Source organism: Meles meles, chromosome 13, assembly GCF_922984935.1.
Source record: "Meles meles chromosome 13, mMelMel3.1 paternal haplotype, whole genome shotgun sequence".
Taxonomy (NCBI): domain Eukaryota; kingdom Metazoa; phylum Chordata; class Mammalia; order Carnivora; family Mustelidae; genus Meles; species Meles meles.
This window is the reverse complement of record NC_060078.1, coordinates 60,565,101-60,593,098: the sequence shown is the minus strand read 5'-3', so window position 1 is coordinate 60,593,098 and position 27,998 is coordinate 60,565,101. Positions and strand designations below refer to the sequence as shown.

At 52.2% G+C, this 27,998-nt stretch overlaps 2 protein-coding genes across 7 annotated transcripts; one reads left to right on the top strand and one right to left on the bottom strand.

Moving 5' to 3' along the window:
* Positions 1 to 65: 65 nt before the first annotated feature.
* Positions 66 to 17,878, bottom strand: DPCD (deleted in primary ciliary dyskinesia homolog (mouse)). 2 transcript variants are annotated; one of them, XM_046026195.1, is made up of 6 exons: positions 17,762 to 17,878; positions 12,603 to 12,683; positions 7,761 to 7,885; positions 7,282 to 7,415; positions 1,009 to 1,111; positions 66 to 411 (listed from the first exon to the last, which is right to left on the bottom strand). In XM_046026195.1, exons 1-6 carry the CDS (start codon positions 17,823 to 17,825, stop codon positions 307 to 309), a joined length of 612 nt encoding a protein of 203 aa, XP_045882151.1. In that variant the 5' UTR covers positions 17,826 to 17,878; the 3' UTR covers positions 66 to 306. The 2 variants fall into 2 exon arrangements, with proteins under 2 accessions (XP_045882151.1, XP_045882152.1); XM_046026196.1 differs by lacking the exon at positions 12,603 to 12,683 and having other exon boundaries at positions 17,762 to 17,862.
* A 21-nt stretch (positions 17,879 to 17,899) lies between these two features.
* On the top strand, positions 17,900 to 26,199 carry POLL (DNA polymerase lambda). Of its 5 annotated transcripts, none has more exons than XM_046026187.1 (9): positions 17,900 to 17,981; positions 18,825 to 18,961; positions 19,703 to 19,997; positions 20,182 to 20,347; positions 20,701 to 21,018; positions 21,787 to 21,960; positions 22,535 to 22,663; positions 24,690 to 24,858; positions 25,298 to 26,199. In XM_046026187.1, the coding sequence occupies exons 2-9, from the start codon at positions 18,847 to 18,849 to the stop codon at positions 25,660 to 25,662; spliced, it is 1,731 nt and encodes a 576-aa protein (XP_045882143.1). In that variant the 5' UTR covers positions 17,900 to 17,981; positions 18,825 to 18,846; the 3' UTR covers positions 25,663 to 26,199. The 5 variants fall into 5 exon arrangements, with proteins under 5 accessions (XP_045882143.1, XP_045882144.1, XP_045882142.1 ...); XM_046026188.1 differs by lacking the exon at positions 17,900 to 17,981 and adding an exon at positions 18,029 to 18,308 and having other exon boundaries at positions 20,185 to 20,347; XM_046026186.1 differs by lacking the exon at positions 17,900 to 17,981 and adding an exon at positions 18,030 to 18,308.
* Positions 26,200 to 27,998: the final 1,799 nt, after the last annotated feature.

Genomic DNA, 27,998 nt, shown 5'->3' with positions numbered 1-27,998 from the left:
CCTGAGGATAGAAGGGAGTATCCTCACCACCACCCTCCCTGGCAACAGGCGCATGGAGAGGTGGATAAGAGGGTAGTCACCCTGCAGTGACTCAGAACGACTTTACTTGGGAAATCAGACCATGATATGGGGGCTAGGAGCACCCCAAGGCCCAGTTCTCGCAGAGCCTGGAGAGCTTTTAGAAGAGAGGACGTACCCCTGTTCCAGAAAGGCCCAAGCCACAAAGTCCGAAGAGCCTCCCCCACTGCCGTGCTGCCCGAGGTCCGGTCACCACACCACCCCAGGCGCAGGCTCAAGGATGCTCCGCTACTGGGTCTTACAGTCCCCGTCACTGCTGTGGGCCGTCTTCACTTTCTTCAGCTCCTTCTGAAGCTCTGACTCAGCCTCCAGGACCTCCTTCGGCTTCCGGTACTGTGGACGGAACCAGGAAGAGTGCGTCATTCAGTCACATCTCCCCTCCCTACTTACACTCTTGTGGCCTCCTCTGATCCCATTATTTGAAAATGAGGAAATTGGGACGCCTGGGTGGCTCAGTTGGTTGGACGACTGCCTTTGGCTCAGGTCATGATCCCGGAGTCCCGGGATCGAGTCCCGCATCGGGCTCCCAGCTCCACGGGGCGTCTGCTTCTCCCTCTGACCTTCTCCTCACTCATGCTCTCTCTCACTGCCTCTCTCTCAAATAAATAAAATCTTTGAAAATGAGGAAATTGATGCCTACAGGGTTGAATGATTTGCTCAAGATCACATGGCTGGGGAGGAGCTGGGGAGTCCCAGTCCTGTGATCTCCACCCCTCCACGTCATCCTCTGTCCTCTTCCAGCTGTGACTTCTAAGATCAGCTGAGCCCCCCACCCTGCTCTCCCCCTGCTGACGGAGGGATGCCTGGTGTCTAGCAAGCAGACGCCAGGGGTTGGGGCTGGAACCGGGGACTCCCATGGGATGGGAAATGGGCAGGGAAAGAAGGGGCCTCTCCCTGATGCAGTGGCCAAGAAGTCTGGGTTCATCTTACAGAGATGATCAGGGTGCAGTTGGCATGAGCAAAGCTCAGCGAGGACTCATCCAGAGGCAGCTGGTACCGGTCTAGGTCAGGAATGGAGAACTTCTTGTAGTACCTGTGAGAACACCAAGAGGTCACTGAAACATCCTGCACGGTGATCCCCAACAACTGGGCAGCAGCCCTCTGGTACCGACTTTCCACGCAGTTCTTCCGCACTTTCCACAGAGCCAAAGAGGAAGAAGGGAAGCCATTAAGAACCATCATATGAATGAAAGACGTTTTGGCCAAGGGCAGGACCCCTCACGGTTCCTTGATTAGACCAAGGATTAGAGTGACTCATGCTTTAGGCTCAGACACTCAAAGGCACGCAGAAGCAGCCTCTGTAATGTATAGTTCGGGCAGGCCAAGCCTCCGCTGCAGCCCAAGAACGTGGGAACATGTATGCTAACAAGGGACAGAATAAGTCTATCTAGGACTGTTCCCCAAAGCTGGGAACCAACAGTTCCATTTACATGCAACTTTCTCTGAAGGCCCGGGCTACTTTCTCCCTCTTTTGTGGTCTTTCAAGAAGGCCCCGTGGGCCTGACTCCACTTGTAGGCCAGAGAGGGAAGCACATCCACAAGGAGGAATCTAGGAGGACAAACCGTGTGCCTCGTCTTAAGCGGGATCTCTGGACGACTTTGCTGGCCCCGAGACTCCCTGCCCCCAGCCCCCATTTCCATACACAGTTCTTGTCATCCGCAATGGCCAGTCCAGAGATTAACGATCCTTTTTAGTAAAAACCCAAAAAACCCAGAGAGCAACACCTAGCCCATGACGCATACGACTGGACTTCGTTTTACAGGAAATGTGACCTTTACCAAAGAGGGAGGTAGCAGGTCTCGGCTTCATGGCCAGCTGTCCAGGGAGCCGGGACACAGCTCCCTGCTCCCGGGTCAGGTGCCTGTCACTGAGAGCGCCTCCTCTCTAGCAGCAGGCCTGTGTGGCATCTTCCCTAGTGGAAGTGGAGCCTGGGCCCCCACTGGCCAGCAGACCTGCCCCCCAGGCCTGGCGTCCCTGCGGCCACCGAGGGCCTGCGGGCTCGGAAGGGAAACACCGCGGGCAGGTACACAGCAACTCAAGTGAGGGGCCCGGAGAGGACAGGGCTTTGAATACTTCAGAGGGGCCTGGTCCTGGTGGTGACAGCTACTGCGGGTCCACTTCAAAAGCCCCGGGGCCCCAGGGACTCAGAGAGTTGACATCAATGCAGCACTCTGCCCTGCTCTCCTGCCCAAATCCCTGGAGTTTAGCGGAGGCTCTCAGGGCCCCTCTCCTCCCAGGTTCTCCGCTCCCGCCAAGGTGCTGGGACCCGCAGCAGGGGAAGAATGTTTACTTAAAGGCTGACAGTTCAAAAGGAGTGGGGGCTGGGGGATCTTAATGGCACCACAAGCTTGCTTTATTTCCCAAAGCTCTGCCCCAGGGAAAGGCGATCCATCGGCCTGCAAAAGCGGGTGGAATGCTGCCTCATCCTCCTTGTAGCCCGGGCTGAGGGCTCTTCCTGGGGCCCTTGGGCTGGCCAGCAAAGGTGGCAGACACTGATAATAGGGGGGAGTCAAAGGTTAAACAGCAGAGATTAGATGAACACAAAGGCTTGTTAGGAAGTGTTAACATCTTCCTTGCAAACATACACAAGCAGCAGAACTGGGAGAGAAGCAGCCCAGGCACGCGCAGCCCGGCCGAACCAGCATGGCGTGTGGAAGGCCTTACCGAGCAGAGCATGGGGACATCCCTTTCTGCCTACCTGGCTTGTGCACCAGGGTGGGCCAGGGACATGCCTGTGTATCCTCAGAGGGGAACCAGCAAACCATATTCCCCAGGCTGGGACAATGGGACTGAAAAAAGAAACCGGGGGCCTTGGCCTCAGAGGGAACTTGCTGTGCATGGCTTGTCTCCGCCCAGTGCCACGGGCACACCTGTCACCGCCAGGCTAGGGGCTGGAGGCAGAGTGCGTGTGGACGTTCTGCTTTGTCTTGAGTCTGTTCTAATGGATTTCGTTTACTGGTTGAGGTTACACAACTTTCCTCAGATGCTCCTGCTGGGCAGTGTTCAAGGGCGTATGGGACACCTGCTTCCTCTACTCAGGGTGCAGCCCACCCCCTGCGGACCCCTCATCCCCTGGCCTTGGGGCTCACCTTGAGAGGAACCACACTTGACTTACTCACCAGTACCTGGCCTAGAGAGGGACACACTGTGCTTCTGGAAAACACAGACCGCTCGGCCTCGAGCAGCCCTAGGGAGACAGCAAACACGTCTTTAGGTATCAACTGTGCCCTAGGCCTTGAGCTGCGAGCTGGGGATTTAAAGATGAAGAAGAAAGAAGGCCCTGTCTCTGCCTGGGGAGATCTTGTGTTTCTGCTGAAAGCTATAGGCCCTTAGAGTGCAGAGGCTCCTGGGCTTTTGGCGGACCTGTGACACCCCCTGTTCCCACCGCCTATTACTGCTCTCAGTCTCAGCCACGCAATGACAGGTGACGTTTGTTACGCTTCCTGGGCCAGGCACTGCGCTACACACACCGAGTCCTCAGAACAATCCCCTCATTGGCTGCTCTTACTATCCTCTTTCACAGAAAACTGAGGCACCGGCCGGTATCTTGCTGGAGTCACAAAACCATCCATGGAGAAGCCCCTATTACAAGTACCAATCCCCCAAACCTCCTGAGCCTCCATCTCTCCACACCCTCTCCTCGAAGTGACAGAGCCCTGGTCTAGGTTGGGGCAGACATGGGAGGGACTCTCCCTTGGGATCCAGCCAGCCTGCGGGTCCTCTGGGCACTGCAACACAGTGGCTTCCCTTTCGGAATGTCGGAAGTGTTCGAAGGACGGGGAAGCGAAGGCTGTCAGGACAACTCCCAGTCCTGGCCCGTGATCCCAGCAGCCCCTCCACTTCTGGGCCCTAGTTTCTTCCTGCGGATTCCGTCCTCCAATAAAGGAGCTGAAAATGAACTTTCATCTCCAAACTAGACAAACGAGATGAACTTGAAGTCATTGTCAAAGGGACCAGAACAGGCCAACTCTGTACCTTCCCCTAAACTGTGCCGAAATGATGGCTCCTTCCCTTGGGCTGTTTGGGAAATGACCCACAGTACCCCACAACCTCCTTCTGCTGTGTCCCCTTCCCAATTTCCAGTCGTTTCCCAACCTATTCTCCTTTGCAGTGACTTGAGAAGGGGCAAGAGGCCAGGCCTCTAGAGAGAGTCTCGGAGAGGCTGAAAGCAGAAGCAGGCCCGCTACAGCCCCACGGGCAAGGCGTAGGCATGGCCAGACTGGTCCTGAGAAGCCTCTAGCCGGTCCCACCCTTAGAAAAGCAGTCGGCAAACCCTCTTTCTTACACATCACAGCTCCAGGCAAGCCGGCCATCCCAGCCTACAGCAACTCTTCCTAGACTCACAAGGCACATTCACGTACCAAGACCGCCATATGTCTTACCAAAGAGAAACTTGTTTTTAATCCAGTTTCCTAAATTTATTAGACCACGGAATCCTTTTTTTCTAGCGATGCCTATGAACACCTCCCACAGTGCTAATGTCACCAATGTCAAATCAGCCAAGTTCCAATTTCCAAAGAACTGAAGACGTGCTTCAGGCCGGCTGCTGGGCCGGAAGTTTGTGTACATATGATTTCATCCAATTGCCCAAACGCTCTGTGAGGTAGGTCTGAGTGTTCTCCTGTGATACATGAGGAAACCTCGCCCAAAATACTACAGTTTGTACGGGGCAGAGGACAGGTTTAAGCCAACCTTTTCCCAATCCAATGCCCTGGTCCCTTCTACGTAACAGCTGCCAGCTCTAGGCTGAGGCTAAGAATCTTCTTTCTGCACAGACACTCTTACCAGGAGCAGGCAGAACCACACTGGGATTCTGGAAAAGTACTTTCTTTCTTCCCTGATTCATCCCCTCACTAATACCGGAGGCCAAGGACATGATACACCGGAATCAATCCTTTTCCAGGGAAGTGGCCAACCCAGTCCTTCAGGGACAAGGCAGGTATGGACAAAGGAACGTTGGTTTTTACTGGTAACCACGTTCCAGAACATTAGAACTCGGGCAGGCAAGAACCAGCAGGCAACAGAAGGCGGCAAATCAGAGATGCCACAGTGTGGGTCCTACAGATGCCAGGGTGGCTAGACTGTCACTAACTTTCCCTTCTCAAGTCAGCTCAGCATGCTGACTTTACAGACACATTTATAGAATCGCGAAGATACGACACGAGAATGAAAATATGCACCCTGCCCCACACCGCGTGGTGTGATGATCAGAAAACAGAGTTTTAACAGATCCTGAAAAAACAGAGTATCCTGCTCAAAAGAATAACAATTGAGTCATTAAATTAGTGGTAGTAACGGTGTAAGATGCATTACTGCCGCTGGTAGGAGATGAAAATGTGAGTCCGCTCAAGGAAGAGCCAGTTAAAGGTTCAGCGGCCTTTCTCTCCTACCTCTGGGCTGAGCCAGGCAGGGGCCACGGGACCAGAGGCTCCGTGCGGGCTCCAAAGCGGCATGCACATACACCCCTCCTCTCTGGGGATCCAGCCCCGGCCCTGCCCCTTCCAGGGGCCTTACTCCCATCCCACCTGGCCTCACCCATCAGTTCAAAAATGTCTCCCCCTGCCTTGAGCTCAGGAGTGGGCGTCTGGCCACGTTGCTCCTGGCCAACAGCGCCGCCTACAGCTGGGTACGTGCAGCAGATGGGACCCCGAGGATCTGCCCGCAGATGAAATTTTTGGTGAGCTAGCTAGACTCTCTCCTCTCACTCCCCAGTAATCACATTTCTGCCTCGTATCTGTATTCGACAGTGACCTCTGGGGGACAAAAGGGAGGCAGCAGCCAGCTCCACAAACTGCCAGGCTGCAGATTCAAGTGCTATCAGAAGCACTTTTGTTCCCAGTTTGGACCCAGGGCCTCTTACGCAGGGGAATGCTTGCTGAAGCAGAGTTTGTTTTCCGAAAGGCAATTTCTCTGTTGTCTGAAATTGCTAGATTCCACTTTAGGCCCTGACTCCCATTAATGATGAGAACAATAACGGGAATAAACTGCCTTTTATCTGAGGGCTTCAAAGTGCTTTATAAACGCAAGCCCTTATTATTATGACTTTGTATTTATGGACAAGACCCACTGCAGGGGCTGCCGGCTGCATGAAGAGCAATAATCTTGAAATTAATTCATTCATCTCCACCCCTTCCCCATCCCCTTAACCCTGCCAGAGTGGGAGGGGACGGGGTCATAAGCAGAGGGCAGAACCCAAGGATGTGCCCGGGGAGCCTGGGAGCTGCGCCACTTTCTTGGGGGCCTCACAGACCCATGGAAGCCGGGAGGGGAGCCGGACAGGAGCTGGGTCCTCCTGACACTCAAGTAAACAAGCAGATGGATGGCACAACCTGTAGCCCAAGCTCAGCACCCACGAGGCATGCTGGGTGGCTTTAGTGTGCGGACCAGTCACTCAGAAAACCTCCCATTTTAATACCTCAACTGTATGTCATGGGAGTTGGTCCTATGCCTCAATCCCCCAGGCCCAGGTCAAGACCAGCTCACTAACAGGGTTCTTCTCCTGTGATCAGTCACAGCTCTGGAAATCTACACAGGATCAACGCATTTCCCAGACGGTCAGCCCAGAAATAGCCCTGCTTGGATCAGATCTCCTCCTTGGCCACCTCTGCCCCCTCAACCCTACATTTTGCCTCCCCCCCTACTTGCCTGCCCCCAGCAGAACACTAGGAGAGAAATAAAGGGAAGTTGGGTGCCCCTTTGGAAACCGAACGCAAGAGATTTCCAGACCAAAGCCCCTGCCTACCACCCCTCAGTGGAGAGCAGGGTAAGGCTGGCTGCCCCAGACAAGGACTTCACAGTCCTCCGACTGCTCAGCTGGGTGTGTCCTCTAGGCCATGGCTCCCCGACACCCCTGACAGTGATGTCACCAGGCAAGTTCATCATGGACTGGATCCAGCCAGGGGTCAAGGTAATAATAATCTTACAGCAGAACCACCTAAGATCACAAGTTAACGGCCAGGTGATTCCTCATGCCCTCATTATTCAACAAATGCCCGGTGAACCCCAGTACGCGCCAGCTGCTGGACCAGACCCAGCTTTCAGCACTCTCTCTGGCTTTCTCATGCAGGCCTCTGCCCTCCCTCCGAGCTGGAGGAGGAAGCTTCTCTGTCCCCTGGGGCAGGGAGCAGTCTGAGCACACCCCCGCCCAACCCCAGGGCAAATCCCACCCACAGGCATCAGCAGGTGCCGGTCAGGGCACTTACTTTTTGTTGGTTGTTCGGATGATGATGCAGCGTTCCATTTGGTCCACACAGACACTGTAGACGTCCTTAGGGTAGGGGAGGTTTCGGATCCGCCACTGGAAACTCATCTTGGTGTCCTTGCGCATAAAGATGGGCTGCAGGAGGCAAAACCAACTTAGGTTGGTTTCGCTCTCACTCTTGGTGAGAGCGAACAAGGGACGGCCCCCTGCTCTGCAAAGCTCTGCCTGGGGCACACAACAGGAGGAGACCCTCATCTCTTCCCACAGCTCCTCCGAAGCTGCTACTGCTGGGACATTCCGGGCCTGGAGCCCGAACACTTTGGGTATTCATTCAAGCAAACCCTTCCAGAGCACTGTGTCCACACAGAGTGTGGCACACAGGTGGGCACACGGGAGACAGGGGGTGAATAAGACATGGTGTCTGCCCTCCAGGGCCAGCGGCCCACTCCCACCTCCCCCGACCCTAACGGAGAGACATACATTGGCATTGTTTTCCTTGATGAATTCAGGCCCCAGGCTCCCTGCTCCCAGGGGTGCTGGCTCTCCCACCTCCATCTGCCACTGGCCCAAGGCTCCCAAGGCACTTTTCACACGCCACTTTCTCACTGAGGAGAGAAGGAAGCAATGGGATTACCGGAAAGGAAGGGACTCTGCTCTTCCTGCTGAATCACTGACGCCACATTAGATGACTGGAAGGGGAGAGAAGTGGCCATGGTGGGCCTTTACACCACCTCTGTCCAAGTGAGCAAGACCTCGCAGCTGCCGAAAGCTCAAAGCCCAGCAGAGCATCTGGATACTGGGTAATCTGGAAAGCCCATACCACGGGTGCCCAAACAAAAGGGACTGACCAAAACTCTGAAGGGAGCCGAGTGGAGTTAAGAATCTTCCAGGCGTGATTCCAAGCAAGGGAGAAATGTGCTGGTTAGGAACAGGGGAGCTCCTGGTAACGGGGAACATTTGGATCCCAACAAGTACGAACCGAGATGCATTTGTTTCCCTCTATAAATGTGCCACGGGAAAAGAAGAAGATGAAACCTGACAGGCAGATTGGTCTCATGATTTAGAAAGTCCAAATACAGAAACTCACTCATTTCAGGTATACCTGGCTTAAAACAACAGCCCCAGAACTGCATTTAAACAAAACGTTAGGCACACACCGGATTTCGAATGTGTTATTTATACACCATGGGAATTTTTCATGCAGAACAGGATCATCCTTTTATAATGCACACAGTTGTCTTCATTTTACCTCGGCTTACAACCCACATGTTTACATAAGATTTTTTTTTTCCTCCCCCAAGTAAGGTCCATTCGGTAAGTGGAAACAACTAGTTCCGTGGACCTTACCTGAGGACCTCTGTCAGGATTCTGGGAACCCCAAGTCATTCATGTCTTCAAGGTGCAGCCATCACAGCAGGGGAGCTCCCCCCGCCCCCCCCCCCAGATGTAACCCCTGGGCTCCTCTCTCATCCTGCAGCGCTGGTGTCCTGGGACTGGCGGGGGGGGGGGGGGGGGGGGGGGGGGGGGGGGCAGGCAGCCTATGTGCCGCCAAAAGCAGCAGCCCTCCTGACACGGTGGTAAGGAGTTAATAGGTCAGAAAGTGCCCGGTGTTGAGTCACAGCTGCTCCAGCCCACTCCCCTCTCTGGGCTGGGGTGGGGGAGACCTGGAGACAGAGTCTCAGGATGGGTTTCTTCGAGACCTTTGGAGCTGCTGTGCCAAACCCAAACGCCCTCCCTGCTCTGAGTAAGGCATGCAAGCTGAACACAAAAGTGTGCTGTAAAATTAGAATTTTCCCTTGAATGTGTGCTTTTATAAGGTCTGCTGCATTCTGCAGTGTGATTTTATTACGTCTTAGGGCCAAAAATTCTCCCTAGAAACACATTTCCAAGTTTATAATGAAAATTAATAAGGAAGAGTAAAACTTGGAAATATGCTTTATAGGCAACTTTTTTTTTTTTTTTCCACAAATACTTCTACTCTCTTAAGTGAATGGACTGTGACCGGGAGTATATCCAAATCTATTCGTGTAATACCTCACTTCACTGGAGGCCAGCCTTCTGGCTCTTTCACCACTTTCTTCCTTTTTCCTTTCTTTCCTTTTTTTTTTTTTTTAACACCTTGGGATTAAATTCTTTGCTAGAATGTAGAAGAAAGTCTCCCTACTCATTCCATTATAAGATCCAATAAACGGTTTGGGTGAAGTCCTTGTTATTTTTCCCACGTATATGGGCATGAATGCACACGTGCAAATAGACACTTCGTCTTGTCTTTCTTGTCCTGTCTTTGTTCCTGAACTCAAGGACAGTTCCTGCGGCAACAGAGGACTGTTTCCACCTGCTGTCACTCTGATTTGATTATATGTTAAACCCAAACTGGTGTGTGGAGGGTCGCTCTCTGGGATGCTGTCGTATCTCCCCGCTGAGCCAGGGTCAGTCCTTGCAAAGGAGACTCTCCATGACCCTAAAGGGTCTGATGGGGAATATATGAAGGAGGCAGTGCCTGGGGGCTTTTTCCTAAGTCAGCAGGAAGCAGGCTGCTGTCCTAGACTGCTGAAAGGAAGCCCCATCTTTCAGGTGGGCTGGAAAGTGGAGGTCCTAAAGGCCTCTTTCCCCAAAGCTCCAAGCCTTGGCCTGCTTCCAATGCGGATAATTACATTCCCCTTCCCTAAACACTCCCTGCCGCTCAAACTGGAGGCAGGGCTCTTCTTTTCTGCCCTAAAACACTGCAACATTGCTCTGTGGCTATTAAACAGCTGCTACGTCCCATCCCTGAGGAGGCTGAAGGGAATCGAGTGGGTCATTTATAAAGCCAGCGAAGTGCTTGGGGATGAAAGTGCTCAATGTCCTCCAAATGCAGCCCGGGGTGGCGAGGCTGGCGGTCAAATACCAAAGCAGATTAAGCCGGTAATCCAAATGTAATCTGGGGGGGGGGGGGGGGAGATGGCCTGCCCTTCAGCCTCTGCCCCCCTGGACATGCTGTGTTCTTGGGGGGGGCTGGTTTGATGTTCCGATCCTTGTTCTGGGGCCCTTCAGGGTTTCCCTCCGTGACTACATACAGCACTCATTGTGTGGGGTGGGAATGAATAGCCCTGAGACGGTTGAAAAAAATATGACACCACTACGCTTATTAACACCAACTGGAAGAACTCCGTCCTACACAGATGACCAGCGGCAAATTACGTTCTGGGTTTTTCGAACAGAAAACCAGTTTAGCCCATTATCACATTCGTATAGTTAGCTGGGAAGATGGAAACAACTCCCATTTATGCCACAACAACCGTGTCCGTGTTTTACTTTATAGAGTGCTTAAGCTCAAGTTAGTTCAGGTCCTGAGACTGTTTATACTTAAAAATAAATAATTTTGCAAGGGCAGCGGGTGGGGGTAGGGTGAAGTGGTTGGAGATGAGTAAGAACCAGCTGTTCAAAGGGTCCAGTGGTTTAAGTGGGGTGTTCCTGTCTGCCCAGCTCTGTCCTGCTCCCACCAGCCCCTTCTTCAGTCACTCTGGGGGTAACAAAATTTAATAAAAAAACAGGATTAAATATTCTCAACAACCAGTAGCACGTTATTGTGCATTAAGGCACGGGCTCTTAACCAGGCAGACTCCAACGTCAATCCTAATTCAGAAACTAACCAGCTATGGAATTCTGAGCAAGCTGCTAACCCCCTTAGCGCTTCCGTTTTTACCTGACTGTAAAAGGAGACAACAGTACATACCTCGTCAGGCTGTAATGAGGATGGTTCGATGCGGTAACTCATAATGAAGCACTTAGCATGGTGCCTAATAAAAGTTATGCTATTATTATTAGGTAAACTTTAGCCAGTGTTCACCTATCAATCTGCATTTCTGCTTTTAAGGAAAAAAAAAAAAAACGGAGTTTGAAGGCTCTTGTCTATTCCCCACCTGCCAAGAGAAGTGACAGGTGAATGTGGGAAGCTACAGAGGAAGGTACCAGAACTTGTTTTTCATTTTAATTTCATGTCCAAGCACAACGAAGAGGCCGGGGTTATTTGTTTGTTTTTATGGCCACAGCAGCTATAGGCGGGTTGTTTGGTCTGAGTGGAGGAGAGAGGTGGTGCCGGGGGCTGCAGGGAGGAACTGCAGCTAGTCTGGGGCCTGGCAATGGCAGTGGTTCACCCACGTGACCTCTGCTTTCATAAGCTGCCCCTGTTAGGCATTCCAAGCCTGTCACCCCCTGGGAGCGCTATAAATTACAATGCATTGTGAGGATATTACTACTGTATTGGTTTCCACCAAATCAGTGTCATATGCTAAACACATCAAGATTTTTAATAGCACCAGACTAAACCAATTGGGACTGGAGCCCAAGCAGCTCATAATAAGGAGGGATCAACACGTCACTCTGCGACTGAACATGCGCAGGACACACATTTTAAGACTGCAGACTAAGAAAATGCAAACCGGTGTAATCCGTGTTGTCGGTTCTAGACATTTATGAGCTGTCAGAAAAAGGGAAAAAGAAATTCCCTTGCCAATACTACCTGTCGATCAGGCCCAGGAAGAAATTAAAGTCAAGAATAATGACAAGAAAATAACCCAACCCATGATTCCACCATTGGATTTAGCATTTCGGGTGGGACTTAATAAAGAGACCAACTCCCACTGCTGACAGCCTCAGGCCCTGGGTCAAAGCAGCAGCCACCTAGCTCTGGGAAGTCAGTTAATGCTGATGTGCATACCTGGGCACAGAGGATGGACAAATCAAGTAATTCCCAGAAATCTGGGCTGGAGCCCCTATTCATGAGTCTAGTCTTAGAAGAAAAGAGCTGCAGGCATGAAAACAAAAATGTTGCAAAATCCCCATTTCCACTCCAGACCCCCTTTGATTCAGACACTTTCCAAGGTAAGGGTCAGATTTAACAGTGCGTCTTCTGAGGCCAGGTCAGTATCTGCTGCCGCTGCTGCCTGCTACTGCTGTGGCTTCAGAAAACAAGCAAGCAAGCAAGGCAGCACAGTGAAAGCCTGCCCTTCCCTCCACTCACTCAGCCCGGAGTAGAGGCTCACTTCCAATTCTGCCTTCTCTATACATTTCTTCCCCAACACTTTCCCTACGGAAGACTTCCTCACATTCTCATGGGTCTGGGGGTCATGTGGCATTTACTGGTCAAGCAGACACTCCACCTGGTGTCCAGCCCTGACCTCACATTGTTCTCAGGGACAATCTTGCCTAGAGGGCCTCAGTCTCCCCTGGCTTCACCTTTGGTGCTCAGTTTCTCCCTCAAGCCTCAGGCTAGAATTGCTTACCGGCGCTTTAGGTCACCCCGAGCGTTCCTGTGGGCCCAGTGGAAGCCCCGTTACTTACCAAGTAGTTCGTCCGTCTTCTCATCATATTCTTCAGCCATTTCCTTTCCATCTGGGAACAAATAGTGCACCTTCCTTCTCCCTATGCACAAAGCAGAGAGTGCCTTACCCCCATGCCTCTTCTTACCTTGTGCCTTGCACATCGAGGGATCGACCTGGGAAACACCAACAGCCTTGGGTTTGGGCATGAGAAACCCTCCCAGAGCTGCCCGCGAACTCTTTGCCAATCATTGCCCACCACTAGTTTAAGACATGTCCTGGGACGCCTTTCCTTTCTGCAGCTTTCTCTGAACACGTCTTGGCTCTGCTGTTCCCTCTTTCAGCAAAGCTCCATACTTCTCATCTGTTGAACTCCGTGCCCTTCAAAATCCAGCTCAAATGTCACTCCACTGGAAAGTCTTTAGCCACGCGGGCAAAATTCATCACTTCCTTATTATTTGGGCCTCCCTGGTGCTTTATTCATATCCATAGCGGGGCATTCGTCACATGGTATGGTACTTTTGTTAAAGAGCATCCTCTCTCCAGCAACAGTGCCATCTTTATCTTTGTCTCCCCAGTTCCTAAAACCATGCCTATGCACTTGGGATACTGAACTGGGTTTCCTGACCAAGCACTCCTTCTAGCCACACCATTGCTGTGCCTTCTGCGTATCTCTCGGCCACTCCTAGCACGCAGCCAAATAATGTTAGTCCTTTTATGTTTTCTTCATGTTTACCTCAGTTACGATTTACATTTGTACAATTCTTTGATTACTGCCTGTCACTATTAGATAGGAGGGGTTTTATCCTGCTTGCTTATGGTTTCCCTAACACCAAGCATAGTGACTGACATACGTTGGGAGCTCAGCTAAGTATTAACTGAAAGAAAGAACGCTGACTCAACTTTCACTGAAACAATGCAAGAACCCAGGGGAGTCTCCTAGCCCAACTCTTCCACCTGTATATTATAATCATAAGCATTTTTTTAAAGCGACTATGTAATTTCCCCTGTTTTTACAAATGGGTGAGTTGACACAGGTAGGTTCCTCAGTGAGCCTAATAACAGGGACAGGTACCCAAACTAAACTTGATGAGCCAGAGCTCCAAGGACCTTGAGCAGTTAAAGTAGTTGCTACCTAAAATTTGCAGCTGTATCTGATCTACCAAGCCTTTTTTCCATTTAATTCATTCCCCTGGACACAATTCCCTTGAGTCATTCCCAATTTGTATTCTGGGGAAACTCATCCCCAACTTCGCAGGCTTCTCAGTGTGCCCCTAGGTTATACCACCCTAAATCACGCGGACGGCCAGCAGAGGCGGACGGGGTTTTCCTGGTAGGAAGGGGGTCAAAGGTGCTGCCTGTGAGGAGCTGGAGGTGTCTGGCCTGACCCTCTTCTCCCCCGGAGTCCATCTGGAGTCCAGGCAGGATGCAGTACTTACTACTGGCCAGCCATTTCACATGCCTCATTGCATTTAATTCTCAAAATAATCCTATGTCCCCCATTACCTGTATTTCACAGTTGAGGAAAATCGAGACTTAAACTTCATGTAACTTGCCCAAGCTCATAAAGCTATGAAATGACAGACCCAGATTTCAGCTCATTTGAGGCCAAAATCCATGCTCTAATAACCAAACTACGATAATGTGCAGAGCTTTAAATATCTGTTAAGGTTGAACACTGTTCCAAAAGTTTATTGGTCATGTTTCTAGTGAATTATTATGTTCAGACCTTAGCGTATTTTATTTGGGCATTTATCTTTTTCTTACTAATCTGACTGACCTTTATGATATTAACCATGTGTCATGTATGTTGCAAATGTTATTTCAATTGCCTTTTAACTTCGTTTAAAGTGGGCTTTCCTAAACAACTGCATAATTTCTATATAGTCAACTATTTTTTCCTTTGTGGCTACTACCCAGGAGTTGTGCTCAAAATGCCCTCCCTTACCCAAAGATTATATAATAATTATCTGTACTTTATTCTTTTTTTTTTTAAGATTTTATTCATTTATTTGACACAGAGAGAGATCACAAGTAGGCAGAGAGGCAGGCAGAGAGAGAGAGGGAGAAGCAGGCTCCCTGCTCAGCAGAGAGCCTGATGCGGGGCTCGATCCCAGGACCCTGAGATCATGACCTGAGCTGAAGGCAGAGGCTTAACCCACTGAGCCACCCCAGGTGCCCCATATCTGTACTTTGTTCTAACATATTTACTCTACAGGTATATATGTATGTGTATATATGTGGCTAATAAACAATTTTAAGTATATTAGCATACTTTGGTAAGAAGATATATGTATGTGTACATGCATGGAAGAAATCTGGAAGTTTATGCATGAAAACATAAATTATAGGGATGCCTGGGTGGCTCAGTTGGTTGAGCATCCAATTCTTGTTTCCAGCTCAGGTCATGACCTCGGGGTCGTGGGGTTGTGGGATCGAGCACTGCGTTGGGCTCTGCCGGAGATTCTCTCCCTCTGTCTCTCCCCCCATTCTTTCCCTTTCTCTCATTCTCTAAAACACTAAATTAAAAATCTTTAAAAAAAAAAAAAAACGGGGGGTGCTGGGTGGTTCAGTCAGTTAAGTGTCTGCCTTTGTCTCTGGTCATGATCCCAGGGACCTGGGATTGAGCCCTTCATCAAGCTCTCTCCTCCCCGGGGGTGCCTGCTTCTGCCTCTCCCTCTGCTGTACCCCCTGCTTGTGCTCTCTCTAATCGATAAATAACATCTTTTTAAAAATGTAAATTATGGGGCGCCTGGGTGGCTCAGTGGGTTAAATCCTCTGCCTTTGGCTCAGGGGATCGAGCCCTGCATCGGGCTCTCTGCTCAGCAGGGAGCCTGCTTCCTCCTCTCTCTCTGCCTGCTTCTCTGCCTACTTGTGTTCGCTGTCTGTCAAATAAATGAATAAAATCTTAAAAAAAAATAATTATAAAAAAAGTAAATTATGATTATCTCTAGATGGTAGTTGATGGGTGATTTTACTTATTTTTCATATTTCCAAAAGAAGGATAAATTCTTTCTGAAAAAAATTTGAAGAGTATTGGATTCCCATTACCAATAGCAGTGCTTTCTCATGGGAGGGAGGTAACATCCTCCCCACACCCACACACCATCAGGAGGATAAATCTATAGGAGAGGTTTGACAAAATGTATCCATATACTTAACATTATTATTATTTATTATTTGGTTTGGGGGGAAAAGAGCAAAAACATTGTTTTGTGATGCTACTAACAAAAAAACCTGGCGAAATCCTAGACGATGAAATATTTGTTGAGGTACCATCCAGTGACCAAAGGAAGTAAAAGCAGGGACTCCAATATCTTTGCCCCCGTATTCACAGCAGGATTATTTACAATAGCTATACAAGTGGAAGCAACCCGTGTCCAGCAACAGATGAATGTTAAACACAACGTGGTGTGTGCATGTGTACACTGGAATGCTATTTAGCCTTGAGACAGGCAACAACATAGATGGACATTGAAGCGAAATAAGTGGATGGTAAGTGAAACAAGTCAGTCACAAAAGGACAAATAGCGTATAACTCCACTTATGTGATTACGTTCCTGGAGTCATCAAATTCATAAAGACAGAAAACAGAATGGTAGTTGCAGAGGCTGGGACCAGGGGAGTCAGGGTTTAAGAGGTACAGAGTTTCAGCTGAAGAAGATGAGGCAGTGCTGGAGACAGACGGTGAAGGTTGCACAACAATGTGAATATACTTCATGCCACAGAATACGGTTAGAATGGCAAATTCTATGTTATCTATTTTTTACAATAAAACCAGAAACCACAGTCCTATAAGATAATGTCCAAAATCTTTAGCTTGGCATAGGAGATCAAAACATACCCCAATTTATCCCAAATCCCTCTTTGTTTCCCACCATTTCTCCTCACTCCTCCTTGAGAAAAGAGAACTTTTATTCACCCTTGCACCCTAGCACCTAGTACCTGACACAGTGTGTGTGTGTGGGGGGGTGTTGTTATGACTGGGGGGACGCTTAAGCCTCACTAAATGTTTTGTTATACCCCTAGTAATCAGCCACATGCTTTCGCAAATCCATACCTTTCCTTATGTGTGAGTCATTCCCTTTTACACTTAGCAAACACAGATGAATTCTTTAGGACCCATAAACATCACCTCTTCTGTGAGGTCTTCTTTCAAAGAGCCGACGACTCCCACCTTCGTGATCTCATACACTTTATAGAAGATACCAACCTCTACTTAACATACATTCTTATTTATTTACAGATCGTTTCTTCCCCCTCTCTGCTCTGGTACAGATCCTGGCACATAGCAAAAGCCTCCCTAAATGCTGCTCCCTAATGAGCAGGTGATTTTAATTTCCATGCTTCCCTGATTGGCTTCTGCCTGTGGATGTGTGCCTCCAGCTGGTCTCCCACAAGCTACAGGAGTTTAGACCTAATTCATCTGGCTGCCAAGCAGGTCCAGCAAAGGACCCCTGCAGCACTGGGGATCCTACATCCGCCAATCCTAGGGGGAGACAAAATCAGGACTCCTTACCTCTATGTCCACCTTTTTCCAGGCACAGCGCTGGGACCCTTGCTGTTTTCCCTACAGACCCCGGAGAACATTTAGAAGTTCTCTTACAAACACATTACTGCTGGAAAGGATATCAGACGTAGCCCTTCCAGCTCACTTTACAGATGCGGAAAATAAGGCCCAAGCAAGTAAAGAAGCCACTGTACTTAATGGCAGAGTAGTAACTAGAGCCCAGGTCTCCCACCTCTTCATGACGCCAGGCTGCGTTCAGCAACACAACCCCACTGACTGGACGAGAGGCTAGGGCCGGTCTAAAACCCTCTTTAATTTCAGTTTCCTCTTCTGTAAAATGGGGTGGAAAACTGACAGCCTCTTGGGACAACTGTCGGGAGCAAATGACATAACGACTACGAACCGAGTTAATATTTATTAGTAACAGAACTCAGAGCGGGGCGACGTGGTGTAGAGGAAACTAGGAGGTGTCCAGAGACGCGTGTTCCAGTCACATCATCTCTCTGGGCCTCAGTTTCCTCATATGCCAATGCAGGACTGGGCCTAGTCTGGCAGCCGCGGCCCTTCCTGCTCGGCCGTCCCAGGCTCGGAGGCCCTTCGTGGAGGCGACCACGCGGAGGGCTGGACCCTGGGGGAAAGGACTAGGGAGCTCGTGGGGGGCCTCGAGTTACCGTCCTGCAGCAGCGCCGTCTTCTCGGCGGTCCGCAGATTCTCCAACCAGCCCGTTACCGCCATCTTCCCTCCGCCCTGTCGCGCGACCGGCCGCTTCCATGGCAACCATTCCGCCTCCGGTCACTTCCGGCCGACCCGGAAGGTCTTCTGGGCATTTGCCCTCCCTACCCCCCACTTCCCACGCGCCACGCCTTCCGTGCGCTCTCATTGGCTGCCCAGGTAAGTGGTTTACTACTGCCCACCGTGGGTGACCCGCTCGGCCTGAAGTTGACCCCACCGCGGACCGAAGCGCCGTGGCCGGGAGGGGCCCTTAGGGCAGGGTCCGGACACTCCAGCCCTCTTCTGGTCCCCAGCTGGGAGTTCCCGGCGCGCGCCAGCTGCGAACGCAGCGGGCGCCCCACAGCTGCCGGTAGTCTTCACCCCCAGCTGTGAGGCCGAGACTCCTCCCGTCTCAGAAGGCGCCCCACACCTGCTGCGGCCATGCCCCATCTCCCCGCAGCTGCGGGACTGAGCACCCCAGTGACGAGAGGCCCGCCACCAGGGCAGGTGTAGACCATTACCCCGCCTCCCGAACACCCGCCACCTCCAGGGTTTCCTCTGCGGGTCTGTGATGGGGTAGAGAAAGGTCATGTGGGGTCTGTATGTAGGTTTCTCTAGTCCTTCAACCCTCTTGGGAGCCCAAGCCCTTTCTAAAGATGTAGCTCCATTTCCTAGCCTGGCATCCCCTTGGTAAGCCCCTTTCAAAGTGGGATGCAGCAGGGCAGACACTGCACTGAATCTTTATAGAGCAACCCCTCTAAGGAGTATCATTTTGTACCCCCCCAAGAGTTCTCCATTAGTCCCATTCTTCCCCTTATTTCCCCAGTACTCTGGTTTTGGTAAGTGCTGCGCTAAGCTGCTGAAGTTCATTTGGGTTTTGGGAGACCCCTCCCCCCTGGGGAACTGAGCTACTGCCCCCAAAGCCTGGTCATTAGAGACACCAGCCTCATAGCCAAAGGGTTGGGTAACCTCAATTCTGGGTTTCCACATGACAGTTGTCCTGATCAAACCTAAAATCCTTAGGCGGTGATCTGGCCATACCTCAATGGACCCTGGGGGCATCTTGAAGGCATTTCCCAAGCGGAGGAAAATTCATGCCAATCCATCATCAAAAGCACTTGCAAAGAAACCCAAGCAAGAAGGTGGAGAAGAAGCAGGAGGTGAGCAGATCCACTCTCAGAACCCTCATGTGCTTGAACCCTCAGGCCTCTGATACTGTTCATGTCAAGGAACAGATACTAGAGTAGGTTATGCCAGTCCATGGCCTGCAGGTTGGTTTGTATCCTTGTTGCACTAGGCTTGGGCCCCAGTCTTTGACAGGACACTTGCTGTGTTATTTTCTACTCCGCCCCTAAACGTTCATCAATCAGAAAATACTCTCTGGTCCCTAAGGAAATGACCAGCAGAATCCTTTGCTCTCCAGGAGGTTGCCTGAAGAGGGATAAAGGGCGGGAGACTCAGGTCCCCAGAGTTACTTTGCAGCCAAGCTGACAAATAAATAACAGCTCATGTGGCAGGGAGGGGAGGGAAGGATCTCTTACACAGCCAGGCCTGAAATGGCAAGACATATGTGCCCTATGCCTTGTACAGAGGTAGGTGTCTATTAATACTTGAAAGACTAAATGATCAAATGAAGCGATATGCAGGAAACCGACAATGTGCTCTAGCAGTGTCTACACCGTTGTAGGTTACATGAGGGAACAGGACATACTGACATTCTTGGCCCTTAAATCAAGTGATGGTTCATGGGGAAATTAACTGTATGCCTGCAGCTGAATCCCCGGAAGGCTGGCTGTCCGGATGGAAGGGAAATGATTGTTTGGGGGCACAGGACTGTAAAGGGTTCATTTGGATCATATCTGACAGTTATGACAATAGGTGTCTGGATGTCCCCTCCACAGAGTGGCTGAGCTCCCTGCGGGTCCATGTTGTGCCCAGCGGCATTGGGCGAGCCCGGGCAGAACTCTTTGAGAAGCAGATTACTCAGCATGGAGGCAAGATATGTGCTGCCCAGGCCCCAGGGGTCACTCACATTGTGGTGGATGAAGGCATGGACTATGAACGAGCCCTCCGCCTCCTTCGACTGCCCCAGCTACCCCAGGGTGCTCAGCTGGTGAAGTCCACTTGGCTCAGCCTGTGCCTGCAGGAGAAAAGGCTAGTAGACACAGCAGGATTCAACATCTGCATCCCCAACAGGTGGGCTGGCCTCTGTCTTTCCTCAGGTGTTTCCTGGCAGCATCTTGAGCTCTCTTGTTGATTTATTAAAAATAACTTTCATTGTCTTAATCGGACATAGTAAAAAACCAAGATTTCAGAGTAGAGCATTGGGAGCAGAGGTAGGGCCAGGCTTTTGGGTGTTAAACTTGCCATCACCATCCAGCAGGTACCTGGACCAACCACAGCTCAGCAAGGCAGACCAAGACTCTTCTGCGCCTCCTGGAGCCCAGGAGGCTGTGCTCAGGACAGCCCTCTCTCCTCCTCGCCCTCCCACCAGGCCTGTATCTCCTCCTCAGAGGACAGAGGAGGCCCCGAGCACCCAAGCCCAGGTCAGGAGCCTCCCAGCCTCAGAGCTCCCTTCCCCTGGGAACTAGGTCCAGAAACAGCTTGGTGGTTGTTGAGAAAGTCTCCAGCCCTGACAGAGGAAGGGTCTCTTATGGTGAGGCCATTTGGCTCTGCCCAACAGTCTTCATGCCTGCATTTGCCAAGGCCCACATCTATCACCTGTCACTGGGGAGTCTAGGGCTGGGCACTGGGGAAAGCCAAACAGAACATGGCCCCACAGTTAAGGAGACCCAGCCTCATTCCTGGATCTGACTAAGAGACTCAGCCCCCACCTTTGAGGAGCTCTTCTGGGGCCAGGGGCATGAATTTGTCGTCTCTTCTCTTTCCTTACCTCAAGCCTGGCTGTGATGATGAAACCAGTGACGGGGAAGAGACCCAGGTTAGCGCAGCTGATCTGGAAGCCCTTATCAGTGGCCACTGCTCCCCCTCCCTCGAGGGAGATGGTGAGCCTAGTCCAGCCCCTAAGGGTCTGGATAAATGGGTCTGTGCACAGCCTTCGAGCCAGAAGGCGGTCAACTACAACCCCCACATCACAGAGAAGCTGGAAGTGCTGGCCAAAGCTTACAGTGTTCAGGGAGACAAGTGGAGGGCCCTGGGCTATGCCAAGGCCATCAATGCCCTCAAGAGCTTCCACAAGCCTGTCACCTCCTACCAGGTACCTGGGGGCCAGGGCAGGGGATGCGGGGAGATGGGGGGGCTTTCTCTTTACTGGGCACCAGTCACAAGTGGCGATCAGGTGGAGTGGTTAAGATTTTATGATGCCTGAGACTTGCACAACAGAAATAAAATGGAGAGATAGATGAGAGCAGATTGATGGTCTCTTGATAATTATAGAAGGTGCTGATGGGTAGTGGGGATTCATTACACTGTTCTCTCTACTATGGGAATTTTTCCCATAGTAGAAAGTTTTTAAAAAGTTTACTATGGAGGCCAAAGGCCAGGGTTTGAATTCTGGTTCCCATCTTTCATTAACTCTGTGGTTCTAAGCAAGTTACTTAAACCCTTTGAGCAATGAAAAGGAACTAATGAAAAGGAACCAGACTAGTGAGGGACTCCAGGCCTCCTGGGAGGACCAAATGCCGTGCTCCCTGCAGTGCTAGACCTGAGCCACAGAAAGGCCTCCGTGAACGCCCCGCTCTCGCTGTTGCCATGACAGTGGTGACTCGTGTGGTCACTGCTGCCTTTTCTCTACTTCCTGTGCTGATCTGCATTCCTCTGAGAACCAAAAGACAAGTGACCCAGCCCATCCCATCCAAAATTCTGGTTTTCACTTGTGCCCAGACTTTACACAGCCATCAGCTACTAACTGACCAAGCTGGCATTTACTCAGATACCTGCTAAAGGCATCTGCTAACCCACCGCTGGTTCTAGGCCTCCCATCTTCTCCCTCTTCTTTTCCTGCCTCTGCCTCTTCCTCCCCCAGGAGGCCTTCAGTATCCCCGGGATTGGAAAGCGGATGGCCGAGAAGATCGTAGAAATCCTGGAGAGTGGGCATCTGCGGAAGCTGGACCATATCAGTGAGAGCGTGCCTGTCTTGGAGCTCTTCTCCAACATCTGGGGAGCTGGAACCAAAACTGCACAGATGTGGTACCAACAGGTCTCCCCATGTCCCTGCACCTCCTTCAGTTTTGCTTTCTCAGCGGTCCTGCCCGCAGTTCTCATACCTTGTGTTCTGATGGGAATGAACCAGGACTATAGTGAGACCACTTTTCAAGGGCACAAGGGCTCATGTAGACCCCTTTCCTGCTCCTAGAACTGTCCTGCTGCCTGATAGCCTCAAGGCATTAATCTGTGATGGAGGCAGAGAGATAGGAAGTGTGCTTCTCTGTCTCAGACCAGCAAGAGCCTTCCTGAGAAGACCAGGGCTCAGGGCTGAGTATCTAGATCAATGGTTCCCCAACCTGGCAATGCTCAGAATCCCCCAGACTAATAAATAGACTTATGAACCAGTATTTTAGGGTTGTGGCAAGCTGGATTGGGGTGATTCTCCCATGCTCCCTCCCTTTCTTGAGTCCCACTGATTACAGATCCAACCACTCCTGGGGTTGATCCTGCCTTAGGCCTTCCTTGGAATCTGGGGGTGATGGAAGCCTTGCATATGTGCTCAGTCCCTGCCTCTCCATTGGTCCTGACTGCTCATAGCCTCCTCATTTGGCTTGTTTTTTTTCCAGGGTTTCCGGACCCTAGAAGATATCCGTGACCAGGCCTCCCTGACTAGTCAGCAGGCCATTGGCCTGAAGCATTATGATGACTTCCTGGAGCGCATACCCCGGGAGGAGGCTACAGAGATTGAGCAGACAGTAAGCAGATGTCCCAGAGCAGTGAGGAGAGCCGGGCCTTGCTATAAGGTCAGGGCCCGGCTCGAAACCAAGACACCTGATCCCTCAGCTGGGGAGCCAGGCGTAAGAAGCTGTGAGACACCAGAGGTTGGGACCATGGGGAAAGGGCCAGCTGAGACTGAAGCTGGGACGGTGGGTGGCTGTACTGGGGAAGGCTGTCACACCAGGTCTGCGGATGAGCATAGAGTAAGCACGGGCTTGCGTGCTGGAATGGGCTGGATTAGAGGCAGTTTACGGTTAGAACTACATGAGGTCCTGGGGTTTGAACTGGGTTAGGTGAGGCCAGGTCAGGGCAGAGGTTCTTAATGTTCTTTGATTCACAAACGTTTCTGAGAACCCGATGAAAACTATGGACTCTTTGTCTCCAAGATTTGTGCAAATGTACAAAGTTTTCTATCTCCACATGTGCAGTCCTTCTGAAGGTTCCCGCACAACTTGAGCCTGGTTCAGAGTTTGGGTTAGAGCTGGTGTAGAAGCACAGTGCCAGTTCCATTAGGTCTGGGGTCAGAGGACAGCTTAGGTTGAGTTACGGTTAGGCCTGAATTAAGAGTAAGGTTTTCTTGGTATTGGATGCTTTTAATTAAGATTTGGCCAACATTAGGGTTTGATTTAAAGTTGTGTTAGGGATTAAATTCATATAAAACCTAAATTAGAAAGAGACTAGGGTTAAAAAAAAAAAAGAAGAGAGACTAGGGTATATTTGGGGCTAGATATATCATTTGTTCTCTTCGGTCAGAATTAGGGGCTGGTTGCTGGGCAAGGTTTGCTGCTTTGGAATCAGGTTTTAATAAGGTGGGACTCTGTGGAGATGCTGGCCCAACTTAGTTGAAATCAGCCTCCAGCTCTACTCCAGGCCTCCAGCCTCTATGGGGCTATGAGACTAGCACAGGATAGACGGACAGGCCCTTTTGTCTACCCATCCCCAGGCCTTGGTGCCGGTGATGACACTGTCACTCAGCCGCAGTGTCCAGGCGCGGAGAGGGTCTCAGTGAGCTTCCAGCCCCCAGCCCCCCAGCCCACTGGAACAGCCGGAGCTTCCCACCTGGCATTCAAGGGGTCCAGCTTCAGGAGTTTTTGATGGGATTACTCATCCCAGGTCTCCTCCCATCCTCTTGGGAGGCTCAAGAAGGGAGTGAGGGGATTAGGAGCCTGGGCTGTGGGAGAATTGAGGTGTCCTGGCCAAAGTATCCAGGGTCCCAGGAGTCTCAGTGTCCTGGGGGAGAGGCGTGGAGGCCATCTGCATAGGAAAGGCTTCCGTGTTGCCGGGGTAGAGGCTAATGGGCTTATTTCCCTCAGTGAGAGATGATCCTTCAGCCGACAGCCCCCTCTTTCTTGGATCCCTCTCCAAGCCTCGAGCCTCTTTCCTCCAAGTAAGAGTGTAAGCACTGGCTCAGAATTGCCTCCCACTTTGCTTTTTTCTTTTCCTTTACCGTAGGTACCGTTATATTTCTGGGCTCTGTTTCCGCCGAGGCCTGGGCCTGGGGCACCCTGCTCGCCACCTGCTCAGGTCTCAAGCCCCAACTCACACACTCTGCCTTTAGCTTCAGATCCATGCCTGGGGCTGCTGAGACCTGGCAGAGGGCTTCCAGGCACCTGGCCCTTTGTCCTAAGTGGACAGACCTAGGCACATGGGTTGGGGCAGGAGCCGAGAGAAGGTGTGTCTCCCTGCTCTTAAAGAACTCTAGGAGGAAAGATCAGTGCCTTCCCTCGCAATCTGAGCACACACCTCTTAGATCACTCTTCAGGTGGTGGGAGCACATTTTCTTCTCTTCTGTCCAAATGAAGCTGGGAAGTGCCATTCCCTAGGGTAGGCTTCTGGCATCTGCTCCTCGAGGCCTTCCCTCAGGCTTATACCCCCATCCGGGGATCGGCTCGGGGCATCAGCTGGACGCGTGGGCTCCTGGGTCAGGGAAGTCTCTCACGCTGCCCTAGGAGAGGAACTCTCTGCAGGGCTTGAAGCCCACAGGCCCTCCCTGCGCTCTCCCAGGTCCGGGAAGCAGCTCAGGCCTTCAGCCCCGGGCTGCTGTGTGTGGCGTGTGGTTCTTACCGCCGGGGGAAGGCAAGCTGTGGTGACGTGGACGTGCTGCTCACCCACCCGGATGGCCGGTCTCACCAGGGCATCTTCAATCCTCTCCTCGACAGCCTTCGGCGCCAAGGTACAAGCTCTGTCTCCGGGTGAGCGGGCTAGGGCAGTGCAGGGAGGGCGGCCCCCAGGAGGGAGCATCTCAGAGTCGAAAGCTCTAGGCAGGAAGCGGGGTGCGGGGGGGGCCGCTGCCCAGTGAGAATGCCACCTCTCCCTGGTGGCCAGAGCCATTACAGGGAGGAGCCATTACAGTCCACTGCTCCTTCCCTCAGTGACAGGTGCTCACTACCACCGCAGGTCGAGGTTCACCCCACCTGCCTGAGACACTGCAGGGGACACAGAGAGGAATGACTGAACGGTTTTAAAGAGGCAGGCCCGGAGAGGGCAAGGTCACCCAGCAATTCGTGGAGCTGGGAATGGAGGACCCAGGGATGAAAAGGAGAGACCTGGGAGGACAGAGCAGCCCAGGCCTGGCTCCCTGCCCTCCCAGCGGCCTTCCGATGTTGCGCCAGGGTTCCTGACAGACGACCTGGTGAGCCAGGAGGAGAACGGCCAGCAGCAGAAGTACCTGGGGGTGTGCCAGCTCCCCGGGCCGGGACGGCGGCACCGACGGCTGGACATCATCATTGTGCCCTACAGCGAGTTCGCCTGCGCCCTGCTCTACTTCACTGGCTCTGCCCACTTCAACCGCTCCATGCGGGCTCTGGCCAAGACCAAGGGCATGAGCTTGTCAGAACACGCCCTCAGCACCTCTGTGGTCCGGGACACCCACGGCCTCAAGGTGGGGCCTGGCCGAGTGCTGCCCACCCCCACAGAGAAGGATGTCTTCAGGCTTTTAGGCCTACCCTACCGAGAACCAGCCGAGCGGGACTGGTGACCCACGGCTCCGGGGAAGGGAGTGCCACGCCGGACGGGCCACCCCACCTGACCATCTAGTACTTGGCTCCAGCCTTAGCGGGCTGAGCCTCACCGCTTCAGCCGCCTGGGCCTGAGGGAAAGGGGCAGGTTGGCTCCCAGGCTCGTCCCGGCCCTCTCCTCAACAGAAGCGGACTGCTGTCCTTCATGTCACCACTGCCCCTGGTAGAGTTTTGTATGCGGCCCCTTGCCCCATTTTAAGCAAGAACGGGTGCTGGTGTGAAGCCAGCTTCCTGTGCGGAAGGCCCAGACACCCCCTCTTCCCTACCCAAGGAGGCTCTGGCTGCTGGGGGCGGGATGGGGGCTGCAGGGGAGGGGCAGACAGCTGTGGCTGAGCACCCCCAAGACCCTGTGGAGCCAGAGAATGCGCGACGCCCTATGTACTCCCTCGCCGAGCCCGCGTCCTCTTGCAGCTGGAGGTGTGGGGAGGGGGCAACCGAGGCTCCGTAAGGACAGCATTTGAAGGCCCAGGGGCCCAGTAAAGTGCACTTGACATTCAGACTGCCTGGTGTCTGTGAGCTGCCCCAGCCACTGCCTGCCTTCCACCCGGGTGGGGTTGGAGATGGGAGCTGAATGGGAGCCCAGAAAGGCAGGTGAACTGCTCTCCAGACAGGCTGGCTCGAGTCAGCTCCTGAGTTCAGGAGTGGGTCAGAGGGGATGGGTAAGGGGAGAATTCATGGAGTCAGGCATTAGGAGTGCCTGTCTCCCCGTCAGCAGCTCTTGGCCCTGCCCTGGAACAAGCTATCGGGACGGAAACAGAGGTGACGAGACTCATTAGGAACAACCAAATGGTGACTTGTGTGCCACCAACAATGCTGAGGCAGTCAGAGAAGGTCGCCTGAAGGAAGGGAGGGGCAGGCTGGCAGGAAAATTGCCTGCCAGTTTGGGGACAACTAAAAGTGCTTTGGAGAGGATGCCTCTATCAGGTCGGGAGGAGGCCAGGTGCAGACGACTGGGAGTCAGGCTAAGAGGCTCAGTTTGATAGAGCAGATAGGAGCAAGTCCAGCTGGGGGACCAGGATGGTGCTCGGAGGTTGGACCTCGCAGGATGGAGAATTTGGTGAGGGGTGTAGAGGAGTGGGGAAGAAGTTTCGGGCACACCAACTATGAAGAATAATGGGCACAGGGCAGAAGGCAGCTGTGTTGGAAGAGCCTGGAGAAGCCTGATGGCATGGGGGGCGGGGGTTGGAAGCTTCAGAGATGGGCTCAAGCTGGAGCACACTGGCTGGCAGGCAGGGCTGGGGTGCAGGTGCTGAGGCCTGCCTCTCTGTCAGTAATGAGAATCCCAGAGCCGGCCTTTGTTGGCCTACCAGGGGATCCTGGTAGCCTCAGAGTAGGCACCCTAGTTCAGAACCCTGAAGTCCCAACTAGGGGCCCCACCTGCATGGTCATACTGGGGAAGAAGTACTGGGAAGCTCTTACACAGCCTAGTGGCAACCAGAGACATTCACATCAAAGGCCCAGAAGCCTCTGCGAGGGGTGAGTTCCTCAGAGCTTCTACTCCCAGGGCTGTGTGGCTGGCTGGGGCCTGGAATGAATAAACTGGGCAAGTTCCTGGGCCCCCAGGATTTTTTCTGGCCCCCACTCACAAGCTCCACCAGTTCTACTCTGGACTGGACCCCCAGTGTCTGCCCTCATACCCAAGCAAGGGTCAGAGTTGGCAGAAACCCAAAGCCTGGAGTGTCCACAGTCAAATATAGAAGTTGTTTCTCCTCCTTTTGCTTCCCACTTCAGGGCCCTGGCCTGCTCAGCAGCCTCTCCAGGACCAGAGGAATAGGGCCTCCAGGGCTACAAGAGGGAACCAGTGGATCATGGGGTAACTTGACCAGTTAACACTTTCCCACACACAGGAAGTCCCCAGAACCACAGAGAAGGATAGTGCCAACTTCTGTGTCTGAAAACAGAAACCTGACCCCATTCCTGGCACCTTCTCCTCCTCCCAGGAGATTCAGAATTCCAGACGTTACCTTCAGTCCATGCAAACTCCTGGTCCCACCACCTGGTAAGGACAACAGGAAATTGGGATAAAAAGGGAGCATGTCTGCACCTTCCAGAGAGACCCATTCTGGAGGTGCTATCCTCTTGACGGCTTGGTCAGACTCAGGAGCCCAGGAGAAGAGCTGATGGAGGGATTTCTATCTTGAGAAAGGCTGCCCAGTTTGGGGCTGTTCTCTAAGTCCAAACTAAGCAGAGTGTGTTGGAAAGTTTTCCAGGTACTTCAGAGTATGGACTTGGTTTCTGACTAAGCATGCCACCCTGTGCCCCATTCTGCTGGAAAGGGAGACTGAATTCTGGAGAC